A 27,086-nucleotide genomic window follows, 5' to 3' on the forward strand; every position below is an offset into this window, starting at 1 on the left:
CCGCGATATTGGACGCCCTCGACGTCAGTCCCGAGACCTTCCGACAAAGGTTTCGGGGCCAGACTTACCCCACCGGGGCCCGACCGCGGGTAGTGGCCCAAACCTTAAAAGAGGCTTGCCGACGGTGGCTACAGCCCGGCACCCGGACGGCGGAGGAGGTAACCGAGCAGGTGGTGTTGGAACAGTTCGTGCACACCCTACCCTCCCGAGGGCGCGCCTGGGTGCTTCGCCACCGGCCGACGACGCTGGCCCAGGCAGTGTCACTAATGGAGGACTTCCTAGCCGCCGAAGATGCAGTAGGACCCACCTTCCGCCGCCCCGGGCCCGAACCAGCCCGCGGCGAAAAGAAAGGGGAACCCCTGAGCGGACCACGACCCCCCGCACCGAGGCCCGAACCCCGCCGCGAGACCCGGACCCGGCACGCGGACCCGGCTCCTCGGACCGGACCAGTGGCCCCGGGCCAGGGGCCCCCAAGGGCTCGACGAAGCCCCCCCCGGAGCCCAAGCCGGGAAGGCCCCCGGAGCAGACGACCTGAACTTGGACCCTGCTTCAGTTGTGGGAAGATGGGACACCTCCGGCGAGACTGTCCGGAGATGGATTGCAGCTATGGGCAAGTGTGGGCGGGCCACACTCGAGCCAGGCCAGCCATGAACCCCAAGCTGACCGTCCCGGCAGACGTCGGAGGACGGACTACGCGGGCCTTGATCGATTCGGGTTGTGGCCAGACGTTGGTCCGTAAGGACCTGGTACCGCCGGGTGATAACCGCCTCGGATGTATTCATCTACAATGCATCCATGGGGATGTCCGACCATACCCCAGCGCCCGGGTCCCCCTAACCATCGCGGGGATCACCCGACACCTGGTGGTTGGGGTAGCTCCCCATCTTGCATACCCTGTGATCCTCGGTCGGGACTGGCCGGCCTTTGAGGAAGTCCTACGGTCCACGCCGGCCCTGGAGGCTGATCGGTTGGGGTCCTCCTCCGAGACCCCCGAGCAGGGTCCAGCGACCGAGATAGACAACACGGACGCAGCGGGACCGCCGCCGGAGCCGGCCCCTCAGCCCCGCTTCGATACCGATTTCTGTCGGGACCAGCGAGAGGATCCCACCCTTAGCCGCTTCTACGAGCAGCTCGCGGCAGTAGACGGGAAGGTTGTGGACCCCCAGCGGGCCACCCTGTGGCCCCATTTTGAGCTACGCCGGGACCGGCTCTACCGCCTGGACCGTGACCCCCGCACCCAGGAACCACAAACCCAACTGTTAGTGCCCCTGTGTCACCGGCGGGCGGTAATGAAGTTGGCCCACGATGTGCCAGCCGCCGGGCACCTGGGGCGAGAGAAGACCCTCGCTCGAATCCTGGCACGCTTCTTTTGGCCAGGAATCTCTCAGGAGGTGAAAGAATATTGCACCTCCTGCCCAGAGTGTCAGAGGGTCGCCCCGCCCGGGATCCCCAAGGCACCCCTGGTCCCCATGCCAGTGATGGAGACGCCCTTTGAACGGGTCGCCATGGACCTCGTGGGCCCCCTCCCGAAAAGTGCCGCGGGGTTTCAATACATCCTGGTCTTGGTGGACTATGCCTCTCGGTTCCCCGAAGCCATCCCCCTGCGAAGTATTACCGCCCGGTCTATCGCGGGGGAATTGCTGAAAATCTTCGCCCGAGTAGGACTGCCTAGAGAGATACTGACCGACCAAGGAACGAACTTCACGTCCCAATTGTTGCGACAGGTCTGTGCCCTCTTAGGCATCAAACAACTCCGGACGTCCGTGTACCACCCGCAGACGGACGGGTTGGTGGAGCGGTTTAACCGCACTTTGAAAAGCATGTTGCGGAAATTCCCCGCAGAGGACCTCCGCCACTGGGACCAATTCCTTCCACCCTTGCTGCTAGCCATCCGAGAAGTCCCGCAGACCTCAACAAAATTTTCCCCTTTCGAGCTGCTGTACGGACGCAGACCGCGGGGCCTCTTAGACCTGATGAGAGAGACCTGGGAACAGTCAGCGTCCCCAGCCCAGGGCCTCCTGAAATATGTCATCCAGTTACAGGAGTACCTTGCCCAGGCCGGAGCCCTGGCCCGCGAAAATTTAAAGACGGCGCAGGAACGGCAGAAACGGACCTACGATCAGGGAGCCCAAGTCCGGGAGTTCCAACCAGGAGACCGTGTCCTACTCCTCCTCCCGTCTAGTGAGTCAAAATTGTTAGCCCGGTGGCAGGGACCTTACGAAGTCGTGCGTAAGGTCGGTCCCGTCACCTACGAGGTGCGGCAACCGGACAAGCGGAAGGAAACCCAGCGGTATCACGTCAACCTGCTGAAACGGTGGCAGGACCGGGAGGGCCTCTTAATCAACCCATGCCCGCCCGAGCCGGAATTGGGACCCCAGGTACCCTCGACGGATGACCCCCCGGCACCCCAATTAGGACAATCGCTCACGGAAGAGCAATGTAAACAGACTAACTGCCTGCTGCAAACCTTCAAGCGAACCTTCACGGCCGTACCGGGCCACACGTCCCTGGTCAAACACTCCATCCAGACCGAGCCGGGAAAGGTGGTTCGAGAGACGACCCGGCCCCTGCCCTATCGGATGCGGGGTGCGGTCGAGGAGGAAGTAAGAGCCATGCTGGCTCTGGGCGTCATCGAACCGTCCCAGAGCGAGTGGCGTAGTCCGGTGGTCCTGGTGCCCAAGCCGGACGGTACCCGCCGCTTCTGCATCGACTTTCGGAGGGTAAACGCCATCTCGCGCTTCGATGCCTACCCGATGCCCCGTGTAGACGAGTTACTGGGCCGCCTGGGGGAGGCCCAGTATATCACCACCTTAGATCTTAGCAAAGGCTACTGGCAGATCCCCCTCGAGGAGACCTCAAAAGAGAAGACCGCCTTTGCCACTCCAACGGGGCTGTACCAATTCACACGGATGCCATTCGGTCTCCATGGAGCCCCAGCCACCTTCCAGCGGCTGATGGACCAACTTCTGCAGCCCCATCAGGACTATGCGGCGGCGTACATAGACGACGTGGTCATCTATAGCCGCAGCTGGGAGGATCATCTGCCCCGGGTTGCGGCGGTCCTAAGGTCCCTACGACAGGCGGGCCTGACCGCCAACCCCAAAAAGTGCCGGATTGCCTGGCAAGAGACCAACTATCTCGGCTATACCGTCGGGGGCGGGCAGGTCAAGCCCCTCGTCGGGAAAGTCCAGGCCCTCCTGGACTGTCCCACCCCATCAACCAAACGGCACGTTCGGCAGTTCCTGGGCCTCGTTGGGTATTACAGACGGTTCATCCCCCAGTTCGCGACCATCGCAGCACCCTTAACTGGGCTTCTGACGAAGGACAGCCCCCGGCAGGTACGATGGTCCCCCGAATGTGAAGCGGCCTTCCGGACACTGCAGAAGTGCCTCTGCCAGGAGCCGGTTCTCTATAGCCCAGACTTTAAACGCCCATTCATCCTGCAGACCGACGCCTCCGGCGTAGGATTAGGGGCAGTCCTGTCCCAAGAAGTGGAGGGAAAGGACCACCCCGTAGTATATCTCAGCCGGAAGCTGTTCCCCCGGGAGAGGAATTACGCCGTGGTGGAAAAAGAGGCCCTCGCGGTGAAGTGGGCCTGCGATGCCCTGCGCTTCTACCTCCTCGGGGCCCCGTTCACCCTCGTCACAGACCACGCCCCCCTCCGGTGGCTAATGCGGATGAAAGATAATAATGCCCGCATTATGCGGTGGTACCTCGCCTTACAACCCTACGCATTTACGGTCCAGCATCGAGCAGGTAAGGACCATACGAATGCGGACTTCCTATCCCGCATGGGGGAGATGGCAGGACCTGGCCCCGACAGGCGGGAGCCAGTCTTAAGGGGGGGGGTGTGTAGTGAGTCGGTGTGGCTCCCCTCCTGCCCAGAAGAGGGAGCCCACGTGCCGGCACCAGAGTGGGTGGGACCACCACCGCCTGCCCCCGCCCCCCGGAAGTCAAGGGGCGGGACAGGAAGTATAAAGGCCGGCCGCCAGAGCTCAGTTGGCGGCCAGCCACCACAGGGAGCAGACGTGCGGCCGGGAGCTCCCGGCCAGGAGACCGTCGAAGACCCTAGCTGGCCTGAGCTACCCCGGGCCCGCTACGAGGAGGAGCCGCCGGAGCCCGTTCACGCCCGCCACTGGGAGAACCCCTGGGAACCGAACCCCGCTAACCCTGAGGGTGAGACTGGACCCGAACCCCTCAGCCCCTGCTGCTATCCAGAGGAGCCGCCTGAGGACCATTGGCCGGACTTCCCGGCAGAGCTACCAGACTTGCCGCCGAGCCCGGGCAGAGAGGAGCCCATGCAGGTGGACTGGCCCGATCCCGGCGCAACGACCGAGGTAGGCTGTGAGGGGGATCACGGAAGTAGCCCGGGGGTAGCCGACCCCGGTCCGGCTGCAACTGAGTGTGAGCCTATGTCAGTGTGTTGCGGCCTGGAAACCCCACTGACCAGCAGCGGCAGCAACCGCTGTTAGGGCCCCGGGCTGGAACGCAGTGGAGTGGGTGGGCCTGCGTTCCCCCCTGCCACCCTCCGTACGGGTGGCAGGCTTCCCCCTCACCCAACGCTCGGCTACAGAAGCCTGGGCCTTGAACTATTTGCCTGCTCAGCCCCTGCAACAAGGGCCTGAGCTAACTGTGTTTGCCCCGCCCTGATCCAGGGCCTGGGCTCTGAACTATTTGCTCGCTCAGCTCCCTGCAACAAGGGCCTGAGCTAACTGTGTTTGCCCCGCCCTGATCCAGGGCCTGGGCTCTGAACTATTTGCTCGCTCAGCTCCCTGCAACAAGGGCCTGAGCTTAACTGTGTTTGCCCCGCCCTGATCCAGGGCCTGGCCTCTGAACTATTTGCTCGCTCAGCCCCTGCAAACAAGGGCCTGAGCCTAACTGTGTTTGCCCCGCCCTGATCCAGGGCCTGGGCTTTGAACTGTTTGCTCGCTCAGCCCCTGCAACAAGGGCCTGAGCCTAACTGTGTTTGCCCCGCCCTGATCCAGGGCCTGGGCTTTGAACTATTTACCCGCTCAGCCCCTGCCATAAGGACCTGAGCCTAACTGTGTTTGCCCCGCCCTGATCCAGGGCCTGGGCTCTGAACTATTTGCCCGCTCAGCCCAGCAAGCAAGGGTCTGAGCTAACTGTGTTTGCCCCGCCCTGATCCAGGGCCTGGGCTCCTGAGCTTTAACTGTGGTTGCTCCGACTCTGCACCAAAGAGCCGGAGTTTCAGGACTAACTGACTGCTTATTCCCAGAGTAGTGAGTCGGTGTGGCTCCCCTCCTGCCCGGAAGGGTCGAGCCCCGGCTAGGACCTACTACAGAGAGACTGAAGGGCTCCAGTGCCCAAGGCCCCCACAATGGCAGGGAAATTATTGAGATACACCCAGAAAATCCTGAGAAGTGACCTGCACCACACGATGCCGAGGAAAGTGAACCCCCCACAATGTCCCTGCCAATCTGACCAGGGGGGAAATTCCTTCCTGATGCCCACATGTTGATCAGTTAGACCCTGAGCATGTGGGCAAGAACCAGCCAGCCAAGAACCCGAGAAAGAGAGAATGGTTCGGTGTCACCTCAGAGCCCTGGCACATCCCACCCAATGTCCCATCTCCAGCCAAGGGTGCCCAATGCTTCAGAGATTTAAATAAAATCTCCCAGAATACACTGGGTCGGGGGGACAATCCCTTCCTGACCCCTGCCAGTGGCCAGATGAAACCCTGAAGCATAAGCTTTTAGGAACATAAGACATACGCTGTAAGTGAGCCCCAGGGTTGCTGAGCCCTGCCCCCCACCATCACAAGTAGCCCCGTCATACAGTCCCAATCAGACATGTGTCCAGCTCTCTCTTCAACTAATTCAGTCATTTGCCTCCCACATCTCCTATTGGGAGGGTGCTCCAGAACCTCGCCCCACCGGTGGTTAGAAACCTCCCTGTAATTTTTAGCCAGTCTCTCCATCGCTCACACACCTGAATGTTCATGTGAGCCAGACTGACACAGTCTGGCTCATTGTCCCCCTCTAGTGGTTAGGCCATGAATGGTGGTTTAGAAGACAGTGGGCCCAGTCCCCAGCTGGTGGTAATGGATATACAGCTCCATTGGAGGCAGTATCTCAGATCTACAGATGCTGCAAATTGCTTTAGCGCCACCAAAGTCAATGGAACATGATGAGGATCTACCCTAGTCTTACTCCAGTCTGACTCCTTTGGTTCCAGTGAAGCCACTACTGATTTATACACACAAGCAAGCAAGACAACTCCCATCATTGTTTTCAGTAGCCATGGAATGGGTGCAAGTGACCAAGCAGTGTAACGGATATTGTTTTGGCACAGAATGAAAGCCTGAATTCCTCTCGTGCACACAATTTACAACCATTTACTCCACAACGGGACCAGATTTTCTACTGGTGTAAATCACCCCAGCGACAGTGACATCAGTGAAGTTAATCTGGATTTGCATTGGTGCAACTGAAGTCAAAATCAGACATGTTTGTGTGCAAGCTGTGTGGTTATGAAAATAACTGATATTAATGAATACTTAAAGATACTACATAAGCAAACTTTAATTAGAGAAAGACAGAAAATTTATTCTTGGTGAATTACCTACACCCAGTCAGTCTCCTCAGGACAGTTTTGATCTCTTTGTTCCTCATGATGTAGATAATTGGATTCATGATTGGTGGCAATACGGAATAAAGAACAGCCGCCGCAAGATCCAGAGCAGATGGGGAGCTGGAGGTGGGTTTCAGGTAGGCAAAGGCTCCAGTGCAAACAAATAAGGAGACCACAGTGAGGTGAGGAAGGCAGGTGGAGTAGGCTTTATGCCATCCCTGCTCAGAGGGGATGATTTGAGGACTGATTTGCACTGATTTGAAGATCTGAACATATGACACAATGATAAAAACAAAAGGAGCCTATGACTAAACACACAGTAAAGGCAAGAACCCAAACTTCACTCAGATATGAGCCAGAACAGGTGAGCTTCAGCAGCTTGGGGATTTCACAGAAGAACTGATCCACTATGTTGCCTCCACAGAAGGTCAATGCAAATGTGTTTCCAGTATGTAGCACAGAGAAGAGAATCCCACTGATCCTGGCACTGGCTGCCATTTGGACACAAGCTCTGCTGTTCATCATTGCGTCATAGTGCAGTGGTTGGCAGATGGCAACATATTGGTCATACACCATGACAGTGAGAAGGGAAAAATCCGCTGCCAGCAAGAAAAAGGGGGAAGAGACTGGGCAACACATCCAGCATAGGAAAAGAACTTGGTGTTCATGAGGGAGTTGGCCATGGATTTGGGAACGGTGACAGAGATGGAACCAAGGTCTAGGATCGACAGATTCATCAGGAAGAAGTACATGGGGGTGTGTAGGTGGTGGTCGAAGGCTATGACCACGAAGATAAGAAGATTCCCCATCAGGGCTGCCAGGTAAATCAGTAGAAACACCACAAAGTGCAAAATCTGCAGCTCCCAAACATCAGAGAATCCCAGGAGAAGGAACTCAGTCACGGTGGTTAGGTTGAGCATTTTCTTTCTCAGGACATCATGTGATGGTTGCAGAGGGAGGGACAAGAGCAAGGGACAGGATTAGATCAGTTAAATAAATCTCCTTTTGTGATAACCACCTTAATTTCCTTCAGTCAGACCCTTAGCTTGTGAAGATTGGTGTAATATGGGAATGAGTATGGGGAAAGCAGCTCCACTGATTCCAGTGGAGTTACTCCCGACTTGCACTGCGGTGAGAGAAAGTAGAATCAGCATAATGGACTCCAGTGCAGTGATTACTAATTTACACCAGGGTGATGGAGAGGAGAATTAGGTACAATTGCTCTTGAGGTATTTGTATTTGTATACCTCTGTCACCCAGATGTGGGCGAACTCTGGATAACGTTGTATAAATGTTACTATCCTAAGTTTACCAAGGGGAATTAGGGGTCTGGCTGGACAGATTCTGCTGTCAGGGAACTGCTTTGAATGTTGTGGTGGCAATGATTGGGAACTCCATCATCATCACCTTGGTATGCACTGACTACCGCCTGCAGTCACCCATGTATTTCTTCCTTTGCAATCTGTTCCTCATTGAAATCCCCATGATTATGACTGTGGTCCCAAAAATGCTGGAGAAGTTCCTATCAGGGAGGAATACCATCTCCTTTTATGGCTGCCTTGGTCAGTCCTACTTCTATTTCCTGCTGGGCATTTCAGAGTATGTCTTGTTGGTCACAATGTCCTACGATCAAGATGTGGGCATATGTTACCCACTGAACTACAGCACCATCATGAATAGAAAGGTCTGCGTCTGGCTGGTGGTGGGATCATGGATGGGGGGATTCTTCTCCAACTTGGTCCCCAAGTTTGTTGGCATCACTGAAACTTGGTGGGATAATACACACGATTGGAATGTTGGTGTGGATGGGTACAGCTTGCTCAGAAAGGATAGACAGGGAAAAAGGGAGGAGGTGTTGCCTTATATATTAAAAATGTACACACTTGGACTGAGGTAGAGATGGACATAGGAGACGGAAGTGTTGAGAGTCTCTGGGTTAGGCTAAAAGGGGCAAAAAACAAGGGAGATGTCATGCTAGGAGTCTACTACAGGCCACCTAACCAGGTGGAAGAGGTGGATGAGGCTTTTTTCAAGCAACTAACAAAATCATCCAAAGCCCAAGATTTGGTGGTGATGGGGGACTTCAACTATCCAGATATATGTTGGGAAAATAACACAGCGGGGCACAGACTATCCAACAAATTCTTGGACTGCATTGGAGACAACTTTTTATTTCAGAAGGTTGAAAAAGCTACTAGGGGGGAAGCTGTTCTAGATTTGATTTTAACAAATAGGGAGGAACTCATTGAGAATGTGAAAGTAGAAGGCAGCCTGGGTGAAAGTGATAATGAAATCATAGAGTTTGCAATTCTAAGGAAGGGTAGAAGGGAGAACAGCAAAATAGAGACAATGGATTTCAGGAAGGCAGATTTTGGGAAGCTCAAAGAGCTGATAGGTAAGGTCCCATGGGAATCAAGACTGAGGGGAAAAACAACTGAGGAGAGTTGGCAGTTTTTCAAAGGGACACTATTAAGGGCCCAAAAGCAAGCTATTCCGCTGGTTAGGAAAGATAGAAAATGTGGCAAAAGACCACCTTGGCTTAACCACGAGATCTTGCATGATCTAAAAAATAAAAAGGAGTCATATAAAAAATGGAAACTAGGACAGACATCAAAGGATGAATATAGGCAAACAACACAGGAATGCAGGGGCAAGATTAGAAAGGCAAAGGCACAAAATGAGCTCAAACTAGCTACGGGAATAAAAGAAAACAAGAAGACTTTTTATCAATACATTAGAAGCAAGAGGAAGACCAAAGACAGGGTAGGTCCACTGCTTAGTGAAGAGGGAGAAACAGTAACAGGAAACTTGGAAATGGCAGAGATGCTTAATGACTTCTTTGTTTCGGTCTTCACCGAGAAGTCTGAAGGAATGCCTAACATAGTGAATACTAATGGGAAGGGGGTAGGTTTAGCGGATAAAATAAAAAAAGAACAAGTTAAAAATCACTTAGAAAAGTTAGATGCTTGCAAGTCACCCGGGCCTGATGAAATGCATCCTAGAATACTCAAGGAGCTAATAGAGGAGGTATCTGAGCCTCTAGCTATTATCTTTGGAAAGTCATGGGAGACAGGAGAGATTCCAGAAGACTGGAAAAGGGCAAATATAGTGCCCATCTATAAAAAGGGAAATAAAAACAACCCAGGAAACTACAGACCAGTTAGTTTAACTTCTGTGCCAGGGAAGATAATGGAGCAAGTAATTAAGGAAATCATCTGCAAACACTTGGAAGGTGGTAAGGTGATAGGGAACAGCCAGCATGGATTTGTGAAGAACAAATCATGTCAAACCAATCTGATAGCTTTCTTTGATAGGATAACGAGCCTTGTGGATAAGGGTGAAGCGGTGGATGTGGTATACCTAGACTTTAGTAAGGCATTTGATACGGACTCGCATGATATTCTTATCGATAAACTAGGCAAATACAATTTAGATGGGGCTACTATAAGGTGGGTGCATAACTGGCTGGATAACCGTACTCAGAGAGTTGTTATTAATGATTCCCAATCCTGCTGGAAAGGCGTAACGAGTGGGGTACCGCAGGGGTCTGTTTTGGGACCGGCTCTGTTCAATATCTTCATCAACGACTTAGATATTGGCATAGAAAGTACGCTTATTAAGTTTGCGGATGATACCAAACTGGGAGGAATTGCAACTACTTTGGAGGACAGGGTCATAATTCAAAATGATCTGGACAAATTGGAGAAATGGTCTGAGTTAAACAGGATGAAGTTTAACAAAGACAAATGCAAAGTGCTCCACTTAGGAAGGAAAAATCAATTTCACACATACAGAATGGGAAAAGACTGTCTAGGAAGGAGTACGGCAGAAAGGGATCTAGGGGTTATAGTGGACCACAAGCTAAATATGAGTCAACAGTGTGATGCTGTTGCAAAAAAAGCAAACATGATTCTGGGATGTATTAACAGGTGTGTTGTGAGCAAGACACGAGAAGTCATTCTTCCGCTCTACTCTGCTCTGGTTAGGCCTCAGCTGGAGTATTGTGTCCAGTTCTGGGCGCCGCATTTTAAAAAAGATGTGGAGAAATTGGAAAGGGTCCAAAGAAGAGCAACAAGAATGATTAAAGGTCTTGAGAACATGACCTATGAAGGAAGGCTGAAAGAATTGGGTTTGTTTTGTTTGGAAAAGAGAAGACTGAGAGGGGACATGATAGCAGTTTTCAGGTATCTAAAAGGGTGTCATAAGGAGGAGGGAGAGAACTTGTTCACCTTAGCCTCTAAGGATAGAACCAGAAACAATGGGTTTAAACTGCAGCAAGGGAGGTCTAGGTTGGACATTAGGAAAAAGTTCCTAGCTGTCAGGGTGGTTAAACACTGGAACAAATTGCCTAGGCAGGTTGTGGAATTTCCATCTCTGGAGATATTTAAGAGTAGGTTAGATAAATGTCTATCAGGGATGGTCTAGACAGTATTTGGTCCTGCCATGCGGGCAGGGGACTGGACTCGATGACCTCTCGAGGTCCCTTCCAGTCCTATAATCTATGAATCTATGAATCTACCGTGATCAAACTTGGATTGCCCTACTGTGGCCCCAACATCATCAACCGTTTCTTCTGCTACCGCACGCCCTTGTTATACCTCTCCTGTGCCAACATCTGGCTGGTGGAATTCATCAACTTCATCATCTCGCTGCCTGTGTTGCTAGGCTCCCTGATGTTGATGGTCATCTCCTATGTGTATATTATCTGCACCATCATCTGTATCCCATCCGCCAAAGGCAGGGAGAAAGCTTTCTCCACCTGTGCCTCTCATTTCACTGTGGTCACCATTGGCTATGGCACTTCCATCTTCATCTACATCATGTCTTTGCAAGTCAGCTCCATGAACCTCAACAAGGTCGCCTCTTTGATGACCACAGCAGTGACCCCAATGCTCAACCCACTCATATTCAGCCTCAGGAACCAGAAGGTCAAGGAGGTGTTGAGGGTCTCAATTGACAAGTGCCTGGGGCTCATCAAACACACACTCTGAGCTGGGGTAAGAAGGAGGCAGTGCAGAAGTATTGAGGTTTTGTATTCCCTGGTGCTGCTGCTTTAGTTCCAGTGGAAGATGTCCATGGTCATGATTCTTCAGGGTGCAGACAGCCTCTTGGAGTTTGCTGAGCACCCACAACTCCCATTGCAGTCATTGAGGATGTTCGGCATTTCCCAAGAAGCACCAGGCAGGATCAGAAATGAAGGCCTAAGTGTTCTTTTCAATGCTGCCCATGTGTAGTTTAGCTGCTCCTTGTGTTTGCTGTGCTGATGGCTTGGTTATAAACTGACAAGTGATTTATAAGTGCCCCACAGCAGCAGCATCCACTGATCCACCATTTAGGATTATAGCATCTCAGCTAGGGACGAAGACCATGCTGAAGATGTTGATTGTTTCCTATTGTTTTCTGTGACCAGTGCAGAAGAAGTGGGTATTTTAGGAGGGAGGTATAACAACATATACCAATATGAATAAAAGAAAAGTTTTATTTAATAGTTCTTTCTTTCTTTCTTTCTTATTTTAAAATCACTCCTTTCATGTCAGTACTGCAGAAGAAGCTGCCTTTAGAAGGGAAATATAATAAAAATATACCAATCAGAATATAGAAAATAAAATATTCTGAATTTAAAAAGGAAAAAACAATGTATGCATTTATTTGGGCACAGTATATCTCTTGTGTGAAAGTGAGACTCTTCATAATCAGCATTTTACAGATGTGTAAACTGAGGCACAGACAGGTGAATCAATTTTCTCAAAGTCATACAGTGAGTCAGAAACAGAATCCAGGAGTAATCACTCTCAGTCCTCTACTCTAAACAATTAGACGTTTCTTCATGCCAGAGCTGGAAATAGAAGCCAGAACACTCAGGGCCCCCTTGCTCTAACCACTAGATACCACTCCCCCCCTGAGCTGGGAATAGAAGACAGAAGTAGAGCTGAGTGAATCACTGATTTTTTTGGTTCAATGGCCAACCCCAAAACTATGGAAAAATAAAAATAAAATTGGGTCAACCAGAAATAGATTTTTTTCTTCCCCAAAATGGAAAAACCCCAAACAATTGGGTTAAACAAAAACAAAACATTTTGGTTAACCTGAAATGAAACATTTAATTTTGTTTTGGTCAAACAAAACACTTCATTTGACCAAAATTATTATTATCATTATTTTGTTTGTTTCATTTTGTTCTTCGGGGTATGGTGGTTGACTTTTTTTGTTTTTTACCATGTTGTTTGTTTTTAAAATAAAGCTAGTTAACCATCTAAAAAAAATCATTTTGGGGAAAAAAATCAAAATGTTTCATTTAGTAAATGTTAAAATGAGCTGATTTTTTTTCAGACAAAACTATTCACGAAATTTGATCTGAATTCATGAATAGTTTTGGTTGCCCCGAAACTGCGTTTTTTGACTAATAAATTATTTGTCATTAAAATTTTGCCCACCTTTACCCAGAAGCCCAAACTAATAGGCCTCCCTGATGTAACATGTAGAGCTTAAACCTTTTAGTTCACACAGTCAAGAGAGCAGTTAGGAAAAGAACACAGAGATCAGTTCTTCCTTATCTCCATTCTGTAAACCCAGATTGGACACTTATTATCTGTCATTACCGCCTATGGCTGATGCTTACAGATGATCTAACCTCTGACTGCCAGATGATGGGACTGGACCACAGGGGATGGATCAGTCAAAAATTGCCCTGTTCTGTTCATTCCGTCTGAAGCATCTGGCATCAGCCACTGTTGGAAGACAGGACACTGGGCTAGATGGACCATTGGTCTGAGCCAGTATGGCCATTTTTATGAGACAAAATACTACAGAATCAACAGTCTGACCTCTCACAAATAGAGATGAGTGATTTTTTTTGAATAGTTTATTCACCAAAAAATGCAGTTTTGGTTGACCCATAAGTGTTCTGCCATGAGTGTCAATTTTTCCAGTCAGTTTTGAGCAAACTAAAAAAAAAATCAAAATGTTTTGGTAATGTTGAAGTTAAATTTTTCATGTCAATCAAACTCGACAAATTTTGCTTTGATTTCAGTCATTTTGACTAAAGGAAAGGAGGATGAGATTCACAAAATGTCATGTGGGGTAGAGGGGAAAGGAGACCTCCCTTTTAAACTTTCCATTACGGAAAATATCTAAATTTCTGTTAAAACCGCAAAATGTACCCAAGCTAAAATTTGTGTGCATTGCTTGCTAAATAACTGATAACTATGTGTTTGTAAGAGGCGTCCCACCCATACTGGTGACCACAAGGCCAGAGGAGTTAATATAAATAAGAAAGTACAGTTAAGGACAAAAACAGGGAAGCTGAGGCAAAAAGGAAAGTATAGTAGAGAAAAACAACTTTGAGCTAAAAGTAGCCAATAGATGAAGCGGTCACCTTATATAGGTTAGGTATAATTAATAACAATTAAACCACGGAAAGGCTAATATTGTGTGTGTTTTATATTAATTGGAAGTTGTGTAATGCTTTTTGCTAATTGGAAGAAATTTATTGAATATGTACAAATATGCTACTGTGTAAGGGGGTAATTGGAACATTACTGGAGAAATTCATCATGACCTGCCTATGCCACAGGAGAAGTTAACTGGTCCTAACCTTTTTCTGCCTATCTGTCATTGTCTACTGCTTTAACAGTGGCTGTTAACCTCAATAAATGCTTTTGGTTCAAATAAAGGTTTGACCCGACCCGAGTGTGTTGGCCGAAATGTGCTATAGAAAACCCAACAGTTCCCCCCTCTACCTCATGTGGAGATCTGTGAAGTTGGGTCTTCTACGCTACAAAAGAGCGCCCTAATCATTGGATTATGGGATGGTCTGGTGTAGGGCTCTCTTTCAGTCTTTGATGTTGAAGCTGCTCCACTATGTATAAATAATAAACAGAGACATGAACTTAGCTCTTCAACATCCTAGGTGAACACTCGAAACACTAGACTTTAGAGTCATCCTCATGCTCTTGTCCCTGGCCCAATGACTATTCATTGTCATTCATAGTGGCAATTCTTAGCCTATCTCACCAGCAGGGCCTGATCCAGTAGGAGTGCTCTGAGGTAGCCCAACTCCACACAGGGGGCAGCAGGAGGAACTCCATTATAACCTTTAGCTCAATTGTTAGGGTGCTCACCTGGGATGTGAGATGCCCTGGTTCAGATGCCCTCTCCACATTGAGTAGAGGTTGAAATTAAACCCATGTTGCTAACGTACCAGGTGAGTGTCCTAACAAGTGGGCTAAAAGCTATAAGGCATTGCTTCTTCTTCCCAGGCATGTCTTGCAAAAAATGGCATAGGTACCTAACTCCAGGAGAGGATTCACAGCTGAAAATCCCAAACAGAGCTAGGTGCCTACCTCCAGCACAGATTTAGGAGCTGAACTCCCTGAGAGGCACAGGCTTAAGACACATCCCTCTCATTGGCATCTGGCTTTGGCTAATTTAAGCATCTCCCTGTCTAGCATGATGGCTTGTGTGGATCCCATTCTTAGGTGCCTATCTCTTCCCATTCATTGTATAGGGAGCCTGGATGCCTACATCAGGATTTGTGGATTCCACTGGCTGTCTTGGTGTCTTAAAATTAGGTGTTGTGACACATTGCATAGTCTTTTTGTGGATCTGGGCCTTGGCCACCCAGTGAAAACCAGAAACAAGAGGTTAGGAACATTGGGTCCCTCATCCCCCGCGGGTGTCCCTACCCCTGGGTTACAAGTTATGAGTCAGGTTGGCAGAATTCATTTATTAAAAAATAATTTTGAGCAACATTATTGATGTTTATTTTTAAGCTCCCCCCATTTTTATTGATTTAGGATTTCACAGTTGTGCAAAATCAGGGGGTTTAAGCTCCCCCTCCCCCCATCCCCGCAATGTTTATCAATTAAATTTTCACAGTTGCAGGAAATTATGGTGGAGGGGATCAGACAATAATTATTTAATGACAGTAGATGCTGAGTGTCAAAAAGTTAAAGCTTTATAAAATGTTATAATATACATTGTCACATCACATGTGAAAATATACAAAGTAAATATCCTTAAATAAAACTGTAATAAGTTCTCAGGTTTTACTTACTTTGCCTGTCAGTTTTGATTATCGATGGAAATATTTTTTTGTTGGTTTGTGGGTGTTTGGTGAAATCAACATTTATTAATATTTACCAATAAAAATTCAATCCTTCATAGCCTAGTTATGAGGGAAATCCTCCTTCCTCCCTCCACTGTTTTGTGTGGATTTCGGCGTGCTCAGAACCAACCAACCAGGTCAAGTTCTACAGGAGAAAGAAGTGCAGTAATGTCTATGTTCACCTGGGTTTGAGGATCCAGCTGGAGCTTAGACTTGAGACAGGCAACCAGGCACCTCAAGTGAGGCAGCAGTGTGCATGCCTAGAGGCAGAAACATAAGCACTTTGAAGCAAAACTTTAGGCATTGAGTGAATTAAGGCACTTACAGGGTTAGGCAACAGCTAAGTGGGGGCTTTGAGGATCTCAGTTGTGCCTAAATTTTGAACTTATATGTCTAAAGTAGTAGTGTTGTGTTAAATAAGATGGAATATGTGGGCCCAAAAAGTCAGAGGTGTTAGCATAACCCTGTCACTGGCCAATATCAAACAATGTTAAACAAGTTTCAGGGTTTGATACACACAGGCCTCAGCCTGCTTAATCCCATGGCAAACACACCATTAAAATCCTTTTAACCTTTTATTAAAGATAAAGAAAAAAAGAAAGCACAGTTAAAGCATTTGAAATGTAAGGTATTAAATAAGGCTTTCATTTTAACAATGTCCCTCGCTCCCTATCCCTTTAGCTGAAGAGAGTTTTAGAAGGGAAAAAAAACAACAACCCTTGTCTGTCAGTCTCTTAGATGGCATCAAAGATGGTAATAACTGTCCTTTGGAGGGAAAGTGAAGAAATTAGTTGAGATGGACTGGAGCTGTTATTGTTAAAATCCCTCCAATCCCATTTCATTTGAGGCAGTGTTTGGGACTTAAGCTGTTTATAACATTTATTAGTGAACTTTCCATAGTTAATTCCCAAGCAGCCAAAAATTATGCGCCCAATTGTCACAGCAGTAGTTAGGCACCTAAATGCTTTTCTGGGTCTGGGTGTTAGTGCTAAAGGACCTGCCCTGAGTAAATGGAATAGATATAATTAGAAGTGAGCACCTCCTGTTGCCCAGACCAGTTCCTAACCCCCAGACTACGCTGCGTACCAAAGAAGTGTAAGGAACACAATAATTATATGGTAGGAGGCACGTGAAATGAATTAAATGGCACATTAAAGGTCTCTGCCATCACAAGTGAGCCTATGACATATGGGCAAAGACTAAAACATTCTGAAAGGTACCAGTAGTTGGGTTCACAGATGGTAACCTAGTTAAAATTTATTGGAAAAAAAGTGTCATTTTTTTAAACTTTCCATGTACATCTCAAAAAGTGGCTCTGGGATTCTCCAATGAGTGGATCCCCTGGGGTACCTGTGATCATTTAAACTAGTCACTGTGATCATTTAAACTAGTCAACCTCACCCAGTTGAGGCAGACCTACTTCACAGAGAATGGCAAGTAGATCATTCGTGAGAACAGAAGAACTAGAGTCAACATATAACAGTACAATTCGCTTAGATGTGACAATACCTGTTGGACAAGTCAAAAGAACCTGATGTTGCAGGTGCTGTTTGAGGGCTTCTCACAGCTTGATATGAAGGGAAAAATCAGAGCGATTGCTTCTTTTCAGTCTTTGAAGAAGTTCAGAATAAACTACTTTAGTATTTAATCCAAAAGAGCAGGGACTAGAATTTAAAAATTACCCTACAAGAATTTATTCTACAGTAGTTGTTGATGATTTGAGGCACAGGGCTCAATCTGTGTCTAGCTGGCTTAGCCTTATGGTATCTTCCTAACATCACAGTCCTAGACTAACGTGAGTAACTGTTCTGCTCCCCGTTCTGTTTATTTGTTTCCTTTTGTTGTTTTTGTTTTCCCTCTTCTCTTTCCTTTTTTAATATCTTTGTTCTCCGTTTTGATAACTTTTTTTCTTATATTTTCATTTCCCCTTTCTCCTTTCTCACCTTTCTTTTCTTCCACTCATCTTTTCTTCTTCTTTTTTGTTTTTTTCTTTCCTTCATTTTACTTTGATTTTTTTTTTTTGGTTCCTACACTTTCTGTTTATCTTTCTTTCCCTTTCCTTTTTATTCTCTTTCTTCATTTCTCTACTTTCATTTTCACCCTCTCATTTCCTTTATTGCTTTTCTCTATTCCTTTATTTTAACTTTTACTTCTCCTTTCTCTTTTTACTTTTTTATTTCTTTCCTTATTTTTAAGGCTAGTCCAAATATTTCTATCAAAACTTTTTTTTTGACCAAAAAAAAAGGGGGTTTTCAATTAAACTAAAACCTTTGTGGTAAGTGTCTGCTTTCTGTGGACAATTTTTGACTTTTCATTAAGAAAATAAAAAAAAAATCAGAAAGTTGAAGAGTTTTCAGCTGAAAACTTTTCTTTTTTCTTCCCCTTTCTGCCCCACACCCCAAAAAAAGTCAAAAATTTGCACAGAGAAACAATTCCACCCAGCTTTGCTATGCTTTATTTTTTGGGCTTTTCTCTCCTCCACTTTTCTTTCCTCTTCTGTTTATTAGTTTCCTCTTCTCATTGTCTTCCCTTCCCTGTTCACATTGACTTGTTGTTCTTCCCATCTCAGCCTTTGCCCACAGGGTAAATTTTTATTTGCTGTATTGTTCTTTTGTCTTCTTCACTTTTCTTATTTCACCCTTGCTTTCCTCCTCTACATTTTATCATTTTTTTCCTCCTTATCTCTCTTCCTTTTCCTTTTATAGTCTCTTCTGATCTTTTCTTTCCTCTTCTCTACTCTTCTGTTTTTCTACTTTTCTTTTCTCCTGTTCATCTGACACATTATTCCCTATTCTCTCCATCCTCCCTCTACCCCATACAGATAGCTCCAATGTACCCATGTGGAACCAAACCACCGTAACCGAATTCATCCTCATGGGATTCGTCTACCCCCGCCATCTAGAATGCCTCATGGCTGTTGGCTTCCTGGCCTCTTACCTGCTTATCTTGTCTGGCAATATCATGATCATCACCATCATCCTCTTAGACCGTCACCTCCACAGCCCCATGCACTTCTTCCTCTGGAACATCTCCTGTTTGGAGATTCTTATTACATCTTCTGTCCTACCCAAGGTGATTGTCAGCTTCCTGACGGGTGACAGGTCCATCTCCTACCTGGCTTGTATCACTCAGTGCTACTTCTACTTCCTTCTGGGCTGCAGCGAGTTTGTCCTGCTGGCCGTTATGTCCTATGACTGCTATGTGGCCATCTGCAACCCACTGCACTACACCATGGTCATGAAAGCTCAGCTCTGCTTCCAGCTTGTGGTGGGGTCCTGGGTAACGGGGTTCCTGGTCACCATTATCCCCATCATCCTGATCATCACCCTGCCCTTCTGCAATGCCAACCAGATCGACCACTTCTTCTGCGACAGCTTGGCCTTGGTCAAGCTGTCCTGTGTGGACACAAGCTTTGTGGAGCTGTTGAGTTTCATGACCTCCTCCGCCATCCTGCTGGGCTCCTTGAGCCTGACAGTGGTGTCCTATACCTACATTGTTGCCACGATCTTCAGGATAACATCCCTCTCAGGACGCAAGAAGGCTTTCTCCACCTGCTCCTCCCACTTCATCATCATCACCATGGGCTACGGCAGCTGCATCTTCATGTATGTCCGGCCTTCGGGCAGCGACACCTCGCTCAACAAGTTGGTGGCCCTGCTCAACACAGTGGTGACCCCTCTCATGAGCCCCTTCATCTTCAGCATGAGGAACCAGCACATGAAAGATTCCCTGAGGGCTGCCTGGAAGAGAAGCATGAACTTCTCAAGGAAGCATATTAACTTCTGAATGGGTTTTGTGAGGGGAAAAGAAGGGGAAATTAAACAAGAGTAATAGTTATAGTACTCTCCTAAGCTATAGTACTCTCCTAAGAAGTGGTAGTTCCCTGTTCAAATCCCTTTTCTCCTACGGCAGAGGGGGAAATTGAAGCTGGGTCTTCTGCCTCCTAGTTGAGTACCCAAATGACTGAGCTAAGAGTGATGAATGAGTCATCCTTCTCACGCCTCAGGCCTCTTGCGAAAAACACCTTTGGTGCCTGACCCCAAGAAAGCTGACAGATAGGCACCTCCCTGGAATCTCCCATTGGCTAGCCTAGATGAGGAACCCCTGAGCATGCTGGCTTTTGTGAATCCCATTTTTAGGTGCCTTCCTCTCCCCATTCATTGTGTAGGGAGCCTGGGTGGCTAAACTGAGGCTTTGTGAATCCCTTTGAATTTCTAGGTTCATAAAAGTCAGCTGCTTCAATGATCAGCATTGGAACATCTATGTCCCTTTGTGAATCTAGCCCATGTTTTCTTGGTCTATTATTGGGGATCCTAGTTGATCCTGAAATACAAATAATAAATAATAAAGACTATGAAATACATGACAGTTATGTAGGAGTGGGTATGGGGTACACATATTGTGCCAATGTGATGGTGCAATCATGGTGCAATCATGGTGAAATGGACTGTGCATCATTATCTCTCTCAAGCTAACTCATCAAAATAAATGACTCATCTATCTACCTATTGACTCTATCTATTCAGGATAACTACCACCAAAAGTTCCTGCCTGTGCCCCAGAGCACATGCTCAAGGGGTGCAGGACCTACATCATGCCCTCCTTAGCACTACCCCCAACAAGTCTCTTAGCACTGCCCGCTGACCAACCAGCACTGAGGGGCGAGAACTGATTTTGACATCTGGAGTGTGAAAAGTTTGATGGGAGGGGTGTGAAGAAATTTGTCAAGGTGTGTGTAGCAGGGTAGTCATCCACTCTGGCCCAGAGTGGCTTAAAACAGCATAGGAGAGGACTGTTGCTGGAGCAAGTAGCTCCCAGACTGATTCGGGAAGCAGCCTCAGCTGTGGCCATGCCCCAATCAGGGCCCAGCTGGCCCTTATAAGTGGACCATGGGCCAGGAAGGAGAGACATACACTCTCTAGCCTGTTGAGAGGGAGGGACCTGGCTGCTGGGAGCATACCAAGGTACCTGAGGTGGAGCAGGGCTGGGGGGAAGGCCCAGGGAGCCTGGAAGCTCCGGCCTGGAAACTCCCCAGGCTACGGCCTAGTGGAAGGCCAAATAAGGTACTGGGGTTGCAGGGGGCAGCCCAAAGAGGTAGGCAGAGGCAGCAGGTCCAAACCCCCTTGGCTGTGATGAGTGGCATTTATATTGCAGTTTGCCCCTGTGAACGAGGGCTTGATGGAGACTGGGCAGTAGCCAAAGACTGAGGCGAGATGGGGATAGTGGGTGGGGGTTCCCCGGGGAGGGGAGACCCAGAGACTGAGGGGTGGACTTCCAGGGGCAGCATCCTGAGAAAAGGGCACAGGGGCCGGGAAGACAAGGGGGCCAGTAAAAGCGGGACACCGGCCGGCAGAGAGCGCTCCGACGGCTGGAGAACTAATTCCCAGAAGGTACCAGGAGGAGGACCGGGGATCTATTGATCTGCCCATAATAAGGGTATAATTGAAAATTGGTGCCTTCACTGAAGAGCTATCAATTAAAGAAGACAGTTGGCCTCCACAGGAAGGAGGAGAGAGATTATGAAATACATACATACTCAGAACCAGCTCCCTGATGTGCCCTGTTCTCTAAAAAACTCCCATCTGCCCCCAAGTCACCCGCCCCACACACTTTAACTGATACACCCACTTCTCTCCCAGAGCTAGGAATTGAACCCAGAAAAGCTGATGCTCAGCTACCTGCTATAAACAGTCGACCTTCTTGGAACAGACTTCTCTCAGCTCATTGGAGAAGTGTCCTTACTATGTTATTCACAAACATATTTATCAATCAGAGGTTTTATTATTCGTATACCGCCTCTTCTTAATAATCATGATTGGTGAAAATCATGGGCAAGAAAAGAGTGGCTCTAAAGGCTGAGACTGTTGCCATCAGTGTCATAACTTTGTCAATTGCAAAGATCTGATGTCTGAGAGGAAGGTGAAGAAAACCCTTATAAAACAAGGCAATAATGCAACTCCGCAGATGAGGACAGAGTTCCTCCAGTGGCCCATCAAACAGCTCAGGCTAAGGCTGAAGTACCGACAGTTCCAGCACACTGTCCCACTAACCTGCTTCAGTCCAGCCTTGGGGAGCCTGCATCCAGGTGTCCCAGGCTAGCTCAATGTCCAAGATCCTTCCGTGTCAAATATACTCCAGGCCTGTGCACCACTCAAGGCCTTTGCAGGTTAGGCTAGGATTTCAAAGGAGCGAAAGGGAGATGATTGTCCAGTTCACACTGAAAGTTACCCCCAATGGGAATGGCTTGGGAATGACACCGGAGTGAATTTCACCACTAGCCCTTGGCCACTGAGATGAATTTACCAAGAAGTTTGAAAATTGTTTGCAAGGCTGTTGGTGAATACATTTTAGACATGGAGACTTGTCCACTGGGAGCTGGTCTGAGAACCACTGCATACATTTCACATGAGACAACAAGCAACCATCATGTGGTAACAAATTGGAGTCATGCCTGCCAGGGGATAGATCTGAACTGAGATTTAGAAATTAATGGTGGGAAGAGCTGACATACATGGAGGATGCTGTTCTTGGCTTTCTTGATATCTAACATAGGTTGGCAATGGCCCTGTGAATTTCCTTACACACACTTTTGACCAGTGTGCCTCAACTCTGTCTTTAAGAAGTCACTCTAGGGATGAGATGGGAGTTATTAACTACCCATGGTCCAGTGAGTTCTCAGCTCCATCCTGAGAGTGCCAACAATGGAGGGCAACGTGTTCCCAGTTGGATGTTGAGAACATGATGAAGTGAACACCATGTCTCTTTAAAGACTAATCAGACCGCACACCAGTTCCACCAAGATCTATGCTGTTGAGATCACTGGCAATTATTGCTAAAAGCTTTTGGCCTACCTATCAATTATATTTGTTCTTGACATTTGTAGATCTTTATTATATGTTCTTCAGGAGCCTGTTCCCGAGAAGCTTATATAAATTGTCCAGGCTCTAAGGGCTTAGGTCCTTATTGCAACAAATACATCTTAATAATGATGAAGAATATGTCTACAGTAAATGCTTGGACAACTGTCAGTAAACCAATATTCTGACCTTTATCAACAAGTACAGTTGACACTGCAATTTGCATCAAACCATCGCTGAATTTAATGGCAGTTTCTTTATTGCTGAGTTGATTTCATTGATCAAAGTGCTTACAAACAGAATACAATTACTAATTCTTCCAGGCACCCATAGTCAGAGACAACCCTGGGGATTTTATCCCAGTGGTTACTGAACAGTACAGAAAGGATCAACATCTGAGATTAATTAGCAGAGAAGCTTTTCTGTCAAAGATAAGTCAGTTTCAGAAATGATGGAACTGCTCAGAAGTGGGAAGTTTCGATGGCTAAGAGCAAGGTATTTGTGGGTCAGTCTGAGACATTTTTCTTCTTTACTATTATGACCCTAAGTTCATTTTATGGAGTCATCAACACCTAAATTATCTCCAGAATTGAAGGAAAAATAGAGCAACCTCTTTCACTCTCGCTCTCATCTAATCACTCAATCTAACTTACTCTTATGTATCTAATCTACAGAATTGTCGTTCATTTCTTTCTCTCTGTTTTATCAAAGGTACTGTGCATAAAGTCTTTCTATCAAGTCAACTAAAGTTAATCAATGACTCATCCATCTGCCTATTGATTCTATCTGTTTACAATGTCATTTTCAAAGGCACCTAAATATATATTCATCTACAGGATTGTCTGTCATCTTACTCAGATTTGAGAGTCCCACAGACACACTGGAGAATCTTGTCTGTCTAGAAGAACAGAAATTGGTCCAATTGTGTTCCAGTAACGAGAGAGGTAAATCTAACCACATTAGCTGGCAGTAAAGTGTAAGATTAGACGAGACCAGCCATGTGTCTGGGCTGTTTGTTGCTGGTTTGTCTAATGCTTTTTCTCTCAACACTCTGGTATCTCATTCTCATTAATGGGATGACACTGTGTGAGGTATGGAAGTGGGAACAAATGTGGGGGTACTCTTTAATAATAATTCTTAGGGCTGCATGTCTGTCACAATGGGAAAGAAGTCACAGGCACTGTGATTTTCCCATTTGTTCATGACTTTTTTTGTGTCCATGATTCACCCTGAAGTGGGGGCTCCTGCAGTGCCTGTCCTGTGGGGCTGGCCCCAACCCCCACTCCAGGCATTGCGACCAAGCACGTGGGGTCACAGCACCACTCAGATGTGGGCCAACTGCCCCTCCGGAGTGGACACAGCATTTGCCAATGCCTGTTCCTAAGATGAGTGTGGGACAGGGTGTCAGAATTGCCAACCAGAGATGAGTAAGATCCAAGAGACAGAACACCTGATCTGTGTTCACACAATCATCTATCTATATATCATGAGATACCATGCAAACCCCTGAGAGGGATATAAATACCTATGTGGTCTCAACAGGACCGAGCTATGGAGGAAAACCTAACTGCAGTGACAGTATTTATCTTTCTGGGCTTCTCGGACCTCCAGCATCTGCAGCCCCTTCTTTTCATTCTCATCTTACTCATCTACTTCATCACGCTGATAGGAAATGGCCTCATCATCTCTGTCACGGTTGCTGACCTGGCCCTCAACACTCCCATGTATTTCTTCCTCAGGAACCTGTCAGTCTTGGAGATCTGCTAGACTTTGGTGGTCATCCCAAAGACCTTGACCAATCTCCTGTCCGAGAGGTGGGGTATCTCTTTCCTGGGCTGTGCAGTCCAGATGTACTTCTACCTTTTCTTTGGCAGCACAGAGTGTGGCCTGCTGACTGTTATGTCCTACGACCGGTACATTGCCATATGCAACCCCATGAGTTATTCACTCATCATGAGCAGAAAGATTACCTGAAGCTTGTCAGCTGTGGTGTGGATTGTGGGCAAGTTGGTGGCATGTGAGCAAACGGCAGCCATATTCACGTTACCCTTCCACAGTCCAAATTAAAATCAACCACTTCTTTTGCGACGTCCTCCCAGTGCTTAGACTGGTGAGCATGGACACGTCGCTCATCAATGCCATTCTTGCCTTCCTCACTATGGTGTTCACAATAGTCCCCTTAATCTTAATCATCACTTCCTATGCAAGCATAATATGGACCATTCTGCAGATGCACTCAGGTGAGGGGAGATGCAAAGCTTTCTCCACTTGCTCCTCACACCTAATCATAGTCATCTTATTCTATTGCAGCGGTTTATCACCTACTTGAGGCCCAGTTCCAATGTCTCTGTGGACACCGACCGAGCCCTCACCCTGTTCTACACAGTTGTTATTCCAACATTCAACCCAATCATATACAGCCTGAGGAACAAAGAAGTCAAGGAGGCTCTGAGGAAATTCTTGACCAGGAGTAACATTTCTTTGTTCTCATAAATACAGTTGTTTTTTCTGATCATTGAGCCCCATTAAAGTGTTTCAACTTGGGATGTGTCACAAAGTTGGAAAATATCTGTATTATTTCTTAACAATATGATGTATAATTTGGTTTCCCTTTTTAATTTTTGCTGTCGGCTGAATGTGTAGTGTTAAAGCAAAGGAGGTTGTAAAGTGTGCTGTTAAGTAATCCATGAAGGGTAACACAACGACTCAGATAATTCAGCCTCTGAGTACCCACTTCAGAGAGTTAAGACAACATTGGGCTGGGTCATCAACTGGGCGGGAGAACTAACCTGTCTGGCATGGTCCACATTAGGATGTTTTACTCTTCCTAAGGCTAGGGCTGAGATCAAAAGACCCTGAAGGGTTAAAAAGGAAGTAGTTGGCTCTGCTGGAATCTGACAAAAAGACCCAGAGCCATCAGGGTGAAGAAAGACAGATAGCAGACTGAAAGTCAGGAACTGCAGTGGTCAAGATGTAACTTGGTGCCCAGAGACAACAGGAGACACCAATCATAGGTCACGTCTACCCAGGGGCTGGAGGGAAATGCCAAATGTAGGGAAGACAATGGCCCTATAGGTCTTATTTTATTGTTAAAATCTGCTTTTCTAAGCACTCTGCATAATTTGGACAAATACTCCTGCTTCTATGTCACTGCAAACGATTCCTGACCACAGGGTCCCAAAGGGGAACTTTGGCAGAGTCCAAGCACAGCTGGACCTGAGAGGTAGTGGGTTTGGCACCCGGGAGGAAGAAGCTGGTGACCCCATTGGAACGTGGCTAGATTTCTGGATCCCACCCCAGAGAGAAATAGAGGCATGAGCCGACCACATGGAAGGGGTTTGCTCATGAGACTGGAGAAGGGTCTCGGAAGGGGGCAGCCTACCCAGGAGGCATCCAGAAGGGCAGGTCACATTTAAAATCTGGGCTGTATTTTATTACATCCATGTTTTACAAAAGATGTGGACAAATTGGAGAGAGTATGGAGGAGAACAACAAAAATGATCAAAGGGTTAGAAAACCTTACAGGAAGAAAGGTTAAAGACATTGGGCATGTTTAGTTTTGAGAAAAGAAGACTGAGGGGGGACCTGACAACAGTCTTCAAGTATGTTAAGGGCTGATATAAATAGGATGGTGATCTATTGTTCTCCATGTCCATTGAAGATAAAACAATAAGTAAAGGGGTTAATCTGTAGCAGGGGAAATTTAGTTTATAGATTAGGAAAATCTTTCTAACTAGAAGAGCAGTTAAATTCTGGAACAGGCTTCCAAGGGAGGTTGTGAAATCCCCATCATTGGAGGTTTTTAAGAACTGGTTGGACAAGACCTCTCATGGCTGCTCTAGGTTTACTTGGTCCTGTCTTAGCACAGAGGGCTGGACTTGATGACCTCTCGAGGTCCCTCTCAGCCCTACATTTCTATGAATGTCTGACAACTACAACTGTCTAAATGACTTCTAATCTCCTACCAACAGCATTTTCTGTTAAAAAAAAATAAAAACACCTGGGAAATTCATTGACAAAAACATTATGAATGCAGAGTTACAGTTGTATGGGGCCGGTGACATAGCATGCCAATGTTCTTTAGCAATTTTGTGGTTGTCACCTTCATCGAGACCTTTGTTTTGCATTGTAACCTACTTGCTGGTATAGAACATTCAGATGCTAGTGAAAAAGAGTCCTATCCTGACAGCATCAGTCTTTTCTGAGCACTGCTGCCCCTGCTAGAGTGTGGGATGCCTTGGAAAGTGTTTGTGTCTCTTGCTTTCCTGCTGCATTGTCCCTGAAGGGTTTGTCTGGGCTCCCACTGCTAGGTGAGGGGGAATGGGTATAAGTAATTGGATGATGGGAGGAATGAGACAGTTGTTTTGTGATCTAAGCCAGGTGGACTGCAGAGTCCCACTGCCCAAGAAGGATGTCATGCATAGGGTCTGCACCTGGCAATATGCTTCAGAGAGACCCAGAGCTAGGAACAGTGACCAGTCACTATCTAGATCCAGAGAGGTAAGAATCAGATGGGAAACACAATTTGGTTC

At 47.2% G+C, this 27,086-nt stretch overlaps 1 protein-coding gene and 3 pseudogenes across 1 annotated transcript; 3 read left to right on the plus strand and 1 right to left on the minus strand.

The window, feature by feature from the left end:
• Window positions 1–6,578: 6,578 nt before the first annotated feature.
• Window positions 6,579–7,167, minus strand: LOC128848021 (olfactory receptor 14A16-like; annotated as a pseudogene).
• Window positions 7,168–7,882: 715 nt separating this feature from the next.
• Window positions 7,883–11,582, plus strand: LOC128848403 (olfactory receptor 6M1-like; annotated as a pseudogene).
• Window positions 11,583–18,535: 6,953 nt separating this feature from the next.
• Window positions 18,536–19,483, plus strand: LOC128848231 (olfactory receptor 6C76-like). The gene has a single exon (XM_054048086.1). The coding sequence runs from the start codon at window positions 18,536–18,538 to the stop codon at window positions 19,481–19,483; it is 948 nt and encodes a 315-aa protein (XP_053904061.1).
• Window positions 19,484–24,105: 4,622 nt separating this feature from the next.
• On the plus strand, window positions 24,106–25,047 carry LOC128848022 (olfactory receptor 10A7-like; annotated as a pseudogene).
• The last annotated feature ends 2,039 nt before the right edge of the window (window positions 25,048–27,086 follow it).

This window comes from Malaclemys terrapin, chromosome 13 (genome assembly GCF_027887155.1).
Source record: "Malaclemys terrapin pileata isolate rMalTer1 chromosome 13, rMalTer1.hap1, whole genome shotgun sequence".
In the NCBI taxonomy this organism is placed as follows: Eukaryota; Metazoa; Chordata; order Testudines; family Emydidae; genus Malaclemys; species Malaclemys terrapin.